The following is a 7,315-nucleotide window of genomic DNA, read 5'->3' as shown; positions in this document are numbered from 1 at the left end:
CCACAGTCTGCCGCCGGTCCACAGCCAGTGATGGATGTGTGTTGCTCGTGCTGGCCGCAGTGCTTTGGGAGCTGTGCTGCTGCAGAGGGGTGTGTGCTTGGGCATGCGGTACCAGGTGCCACGAAGTGATCTTTCTTTCCTCTTATCAAAAGGTTTGATACATGCACTACTTTTACTGATCTTTTCTAATTCATTTTTTTTCTTCTTTTTTTAAAGCAAATGAAGAAACATCCATGTCGACAGTGTGACAAATCCTTCAGTTCATCCCATAGTTTGTGTCGTCACAACCGTATCAAGCACAAAGGCATTAGGAAGGTGTATACGTGCTCGTAAGTTCTACTTTTATGTATTTAGAAACAGACTATAAACTAACAAAAAGTGCTGCTGGTTGAATTTCTTTTCTGGGTTGTATAAAGCCAGTGTCCCATTCCTGCAAGTGAACCAGTTGTTTCAATACACACACTGGCCAAACTGTTCAGGCTGTCCAGCACGCATAAAACACAGCAGGCTGCTGAGAACACACATATGTAACGTCTGCTGCCTTTCACAGGCTTGGGCAAGCACATCCAAAACTTTACTGAGCAGAGTTTACAGGGCCGATAGTTCTATGGTGATGAACCTGGTTTTCAATAGGCTCTCAAACACAGAACCCACTCTTCCAATCTACCAAAGGCAGTATTTGTAATATTTTTCGCATGCATAAAACAGTGTCTAATGTCTAAAAATCCTCAGTGATGTTTAAGTGGCTGGAGAGACCATACATAATTTAATAATCATGTAAGATATAGAATACAAACTTTCTGTTCTTTCTCTTCATTCATAGTTTTGTATGTATTTGCATGCTGTGGGACTGAGTTTGAATTTCTGGGAAGGAAGCTGCAAGCAGCAGCCGCTCTCTGTGGCTGAGATGTGACCAGTCCCCTCTCTGCCGCGGCAGGGTCTCTGCTTTGTTACGGAAGGCACAAGGCCCTGCGGTGTGGAAACGTGAGGCTGCCGTGTGTAGCATAGCACTCCAACGGAGGGCTGTATAGCCTCCTGTCTCCCTGCACCACGGCTGCCTGACACAACCCGTGCCTCAAGTTGTTTCTAACATACCCTTGGTTTGTACGTCGGCCTCGGTGAGCTGGCTGGCCTGGACACTGTTCCTCTTGGTGTATAAGCAGCAAGTACCTGGTTTTTGCAAACTCTTTGAGCAGAAAGCATGTTGTAGTTTTCTGTTTGTTTCAGAATGCCTACAGTACTGTCTTTTTTTTTTTTTTTTAATAAAGTTAAATGAAACAGCATTTAAAAAGTTAAACCCTTAGGAGAGGGACTCAGAAAGAGAGTATGACAGTTTAACTTCTCCCCTGCAGTTCTTGTTTTGGCCATCCCTCCTGGAGACACCTGTACAGTGTGTTACAACATTGGAGCTCAGAAACACACTGCCCAAAAGCACAGGAGGCGTTTAGAAGTGATGCAGCTGGAGAAAGCACAGAGTGTGAAAGACAAGTTTGTTCTGCTGGTTGGTTTGAGGGTAGAAAGGAGCTGAGAAGAAATTCCTAGTTCCAGAGAGAGAAAGTATTTGGATTTGAATGCAGAATTCAGTGTCATTTGGAGCTAGCATTCATCCTGCATGGAAGGTGATTGCTTTCCCCACGAGATTTAAATCAAGGAGAACTTGGGAAAGTGTCTCATGGAGTGTACAATTTGGGGATGTTAGCAGGGATCCAAGAAGCACACTTGGATGCTCCCAGGTTTTTTTTCTGACTCGTACTTTATACCATTTTGGATATTATCTTCAGACACCTTCCCATTTGCTCTGAATATAAATTGCTCAAGCATTTCTAGTTTTATTTTGTAATTATGCTCATTTTCTTTTAATATTTACCTGTGCAACTGATTGCAAAAACATTGTCTCTGTCTTCAGTAGATTGTACTCTGGTCTGGATTTATTGACGAGTCCTGTCTTTCGTTAGGCGTGATGTTTGACCCTGTGCATGTCTGCTGTGTGTTTATGTAGGCACTGCCCAGATTCTAGACGCACTTTTACCAAGCGGTTGATGTTGGAGAAACACATCCAGTTGATGCATGGCATTAAGGATCCTGATGTGAAAGAAATGACTGAATCAAGCAATGTGGAAGAAAGGGAAGTAAAAGAAGACACAAAGGTGATCAGTTGGAAGGTTCTTTCTGTCACTGAGAGAATTTTTGGGGGGTATACATTCAGGATCTTTAAAGAGACGCAGGTATTTTGGTCCCATAAAAGTCTGATCTTCTGTGAAGTACAGCCCAAAAAATGTCTCAGAAGTTCCTGCAACAAATTGTGTCATGCTTGAACTAGAATATGTTTTTGGAAAGACTTTCTGTTTGGTTTGATCACGAATGATGGAGAATGTAACTTACTCCTTCGTGGTTTGCTTCAAGAGCACCTTTCAAATCATCTGCAACCAAGTCCTTGGGGACAGGCTTCCTAGAGAGATGGTTGAGGCCCCAAGCCTGTTGCATTTAGGAGGCATTTGGACAATCTATCCTCTTCTTTATTGATGATGAGTGTTTGGAGGAAAGCAAAAATACAGTGGCAGCACAGAAAGACTCGTTATATGCAGGGATTGACATTTTTGAAGTGTTTTGGTCTCTATGTGATAAGGAATTTCACCTGTGACTGCATGTGCAAAGCTGACAGCAGAGACACAAACACACCTGGTTTTTTAAATGTACTGTTGTCCCTTACATTACTTTCTTTCAGCCCAACATACTGTCTTCTTTTTTGTGTTGAAAATATGGCCACTATAGACGTTGGCTTCATAAACATCATGGAGCCTATCTGAGCTACATAGGATGCAGAGGATTCCTGAGGAGTATTCATGTCAGAAGAATAACAAGGAGAATATAAAAAATGAGCAGTTTAATTAGTTTTTAAAAATTTGCATGTTGAGTCCTTCCTTGGCAATATGTTATTTTGGTTAGTAACAGTCAGGAGATAATCTGTCAAGTAAAATTTCAGGCATGAAATAATATTAAGTAATGAAAACAGATTTCCAGAAGATAGAGCTGAGAAGTTCCTAGGCTAATGCTCTACATCATGTAGGCAACTGAAGTCTCATGGGTGTGTGTACTTGGATGCAGTTACACTGGCAAAGACTTATTCAAGTTTATACGGTGTATCAGATACTGTAGCTTTATCAGAGCTGACAGAAAAAAATTTATGTGCAATTCTATTAAAGAAAACCCCTAGTTTTCCAACATGCACAACATATATTTGCTTGTATTACTTCAAATATTGCATTTATCAAAGTGGTACTGGAATATGCCAAGGGAAGGTTTTTGAAGTTTGCAAGGCAAAATTTTTACGAAAAGAACTGCCCATTTATGCTTACATGTTATACCATTTCTGGCTTTGTTTAGGTTCCTAGCCCAAAGCGTAAATTGGAAGAACCTGTACTGGAATTCAGGCCTCCACGAGGTGCAATCACTCAGCCCTTGAAGAAGCTAAAGATAAATGTTTTTAAAGTTCACAAGTGTGCTGTTTGTGGCTTTACAACAGAAAATCTTCTCCAGTTTCACGAACATATTCCTCAGCATAAATCCGACGGCTCTTCGTACCAGTGCAGGGAATGTGGACTCTGCTACACATCCCACGTGTCCCTCTCCAGACATCTCTTCATTGTACATAAGCTGAAGGAGCCTCAGCCAGTATCAAAACAAAATGGGTCTGGGGAGGATAATCAGCAAGAAAATAAACCCAATCATGAGGACGAATCGTCTGACAGTACGGCGTCAGACAGGAGATGCAAAGTGTGCGCAAAGACTTTTGAAACAGAAGCGGCCTTAAACACCCACATGAGAACACACGGCATGGCCTTCATCAAGTCAAAACGGATGAGTTCAGCGGAGAAGTGATCCGATTGCTGGGGACACAGAAATCTCTCTCCACATTGGAATACTAATGACATTTTTGCTACAGAAAGTTCAAGGTATAATAGCATTAACAGTACTGTTCAGGCTGTTGCAGTATGTTCTGCATAAAAGCGTCCCCTTCACCTCATTGTACCCCCAGAACCATTGAAGCAGTGTTTGAGTTGAAGAGAGTTTGTATATATTTAAACTAATAACTTTTATACTCTTTGTTATGTGTTTGTATCGGTATCTAGTGGAAAATTTGGTTTTTTCTGTTTTGTTTCTGGTTTTTTTTCTAGTAAATTTCTTTAAAACAGAGTTCTGAATGCTGGGGCAGTTCCTTAGGTTCTCTTAAACTGTTTCTTGTTTGAATGCTTCTGAAGGAAGGTTTAGCTAATGGAAGTGCATCAGGAAGCCGTGCTTGGAGGGCAGTGGGGAGGGGAAGCAAGCTAAGGGGACATTTTAAATTCTAAGAACTCGTGCTTCTAAATGTCTGAGGAAGCTTTTTAACTTTCTCTTTTAAAATATGCATTTAAAAAAAGTACCACTGCATATGTGGAATGCAGTGCTGGTTTTAGGTGGTAACCTAAACAGCGCAGACCCCCTGGAATGATAACATACTTTTAAAAAGTGTAATTGCACATCTCTGAATCATGAAGTGATTTTTCAGGCCATCAGGTGCTTGTGATCAAAGCTCAAATTGTTACAAAAGGGCTGGGCTGCTCTGGATTTAACAAATAAGATGTAACTAGAGGAATAGGCTTATAATGATGTTTTTTGTCATGTAATTTATTAAACATTTATAGAAGCGAGTACACAGCATTATGTATTTTCCTTTATTTCTGGTTATTAAAATAAAATAGTTAACCCTTGCTGCAGGGGTTGGTATTTCCCAGCTCTGTATGCTAATGCCAAATGTTCTGGTGCTCAGTGTTACATAAACCCATGACTGTCGAGACGCAAACACACCAGCCTATGTCAGTGTAACTGGGGCTTTCAGCTTTAGCACAGACCGTCCAAAGCTCGTTCAGCCATTTCAAACCTGTATCTAATATCACTAGTTATGCTTTCACTAAGTACAAAAAGGTACCATCCTGTCCCTTTCATATATAGTTCTCTGTGAGAGTTATATTTTTGGTTTGTTTCTGCATTTTTTACCTTGTATGTATCCCTAAAAAGAATTTTTGTACTTTTTTTTAAAACAAATTGTGTATATATAGATAGCTGCATGATATACAGTAGTAATTGTTCGGTTCCTTAAAAGTCTTGCTGCTGTCAGATGTTACTATACACTTATGTCCATTACAACTGTATTAAACACATTTCATATGTAAATAAATGTGGAGCATTTTGCCCCTAAAGATTTGTGAGATTCTGTTATTTATCATTAAATTTTAACAGTTTTAAAAATTGAAGTGTTTGAAAAAATATGGATCCTTCTCAGCCACCTCTGTAAACCTTCTTAATCGCTCTGGAAATTGTGTATCGGATACATTAGTTCTGCTTCCTCTCTTCATCCTCATTCTTCATTTGGTTCGTTGGTAAATGCTTGTTATTCCATTTATATTACTCGCATATTGAGTGGTGATGAGGTACTTCTCCATGCTGAAACGTGCAGCTGGCATGGCAGGACCTTCGTGTGTGCCGTGCACTGGCCATCACTGCCCTTCCCATTCAGTGTATACCTCCTGAACACTTGTTTGTTGATGTGCACTGTCAACTGTACAACAAATAAGTTATCACTATGCAGAATGGTGTTTTGTATACAGTGAACAGATAATAAAAGTTAAATTTTCACAGCCATCATTAATACTTCTGCTTATTTTCCCTTTTCACTGTCTTGCACTGCAAGGGATGCTGCGAACCAGTAACTTCTGTCGTTGTTGGTGCTGCCAAGAGCAAAACACTGAACGTTCCCGAAAAGTCATCTGAGAGCTGCTGGGCATGATGTGAAGTTGCTGCAGGGTTGCAGCCCACGCCCCAGGTCGGATGCGCGAGGTGCCAGCTCCTGTGCTGCCTTCGCCCCATGACTCCAGGGGAGTTTGTTTTACTGCAGCCTCTGGCGGAGCTCAGACACTTGTCAGGAGGCTGTATTCAGTTTTAACTGGAAGATTGATTTAACTCTTCTTCTGGTAATCTCTTGACCGGTTTAAGGGATAGCGGATCTCAAAATGCCCCATAATCTCTAGACAGGTTTCTGTGTCAGAGCTTACACAGGCTTGGTTATGGCAGGAAAGTGTAACATTTTCCTCGGGGTAGAGGGCTCCTTTTGACAGGCAGAAATCCCTCAGCCAGGTGAAGGGGGAGCTCTTTTGAGGACTGCGGCTTTTTCCAAATAGCAGACCTGGGAAAAAAAGAAGTGCTAAAGTATCTGTGCTGTCCAGGTGTCTGGTGTCATCCCCATGGTTCAAATGCCAGGTTTCCTGTAGCAGAGTCTCAGGTATCAAGAAGTTAAATAATGTATTGAAATAGTGCAGCCAGTAAAGCAACTCGAGCTGGGTGCCTCCAGAGAGGGACCCCAAACAAAAAAAATCCTGGGCAATGACACCCGTGCAGCCTGCGCATCCGCCCCTCACGCACTCTTCATGTGCCTTCTGGTCCAATGGTGATTTCTGGTCTGGGGTCTTCTCACACCTCATGGGATTCTCCCTCTGCCTCCAGGCTGACCGTTAACTGTTCTTATCTTGTCCAGCTGCACCTGCTGCTGGTGGTTCTAGCCTCCCTATCTTCTAGCCTGTGTTTCTTTGGCAGAGCATGAGAAACTGTAAAAGTCCCAGACTTAGGATAAGCACAACTTACACATAACCACAACATCAGTGTGTTGTCTACATTATTCTCACTAACAAGCACAGCACTGCACCAGCTACTAAAAGGAAAATCATACCTGGGTGAAAAGCTCACAGCATGCAGCCTAAGGCTGCAGCAAATCCAGCTGCTCGTGCTGGGTGAGTGACGCTAAACTAACCAGATCCCGAGTCACACTGCACTGTGCTCTCAGCCTGCATCCTGATGTGCAATGAGTAATTCATTCTATTTACAACTTCCTTGTGTAACCCAAACTATTAGTATCTCTCTTAACAAGAAGAAAAACAAGATGTAGTGGGACAATTAATATCCTAATGTTTCTCACGTAGGCCTCAGTCCTCCAGCTCCTCCAGTCATTGGGGATTTTCCTTCTGTACCTTCTGAGCAATTCAAGACTCCTGGATATTCGTAATGAAGAAGGCCTGCTGGGCACCTCTCTCTTTTCTCAGGGCAGATTTCCAGTGTCCAAGTGCTACTCCAGGAGCAATGCTTCTGCCAGTTCCCTTTTGAGGTTCTCCTGCTTGGAAGCTGGTCTTGTCCAAGCAGAGATTTCCTGGTAATGACACCTCTGTTAGTTTATTGCTATTTCACTTGATCCTGGGCAAAGAAGGTTTCACATTTTATCTCTCTGACA

General features: G+C 42.0%; 1 protein-coding gene across 1 annotated transcript; it reads left to right on the top strand.

The window, feature by feature from the left end:
- The first annotated feature begins 218 nt into the window (after positions 1–218).
- Positions 219–4,389, top strand: LOC104460156 (zinc finger protein 532-like). The gene is made up of 3 exons (XM_010085949.1): positions 219–329; positions 2,000–2,147; positions 3,385–4,389. Exons 1-3 carry the CDS (start codon positions 220–222, stop codon positions 3,877–3,879), a joined length of 753 nt encoding a protein of 250 aa, XP_010084251.1. The 5' UTR covers position 219; the 3' UTR covers positions 3,880–4,389.
- The last annotated feature ends 2,926 nt before the right edge of the window (positions 4,390–7,315 follow it).

This window comes from Pterocles gutturalis, unplaced genomic scaffold (assembly GCF_000699245.1).
Source record: "Pterocles gutturalis isolate BGI_N339 unplaced genomic scaffold, ASM69924v1 Scaffold36555, whole genome shotgun sequence".
Taxonomy (NCBI): Eukaryota; Metazoa; Chordata; class Aves; order Pterocliformes; family Pteroclidae; genus Pterocles; species Pterocles gutturalis.
The sequence above is the reverse complement of the archived record's forward strand: the minus strand, read 5'-3'. Positions and strand labels throughout refer to the sequence as shown.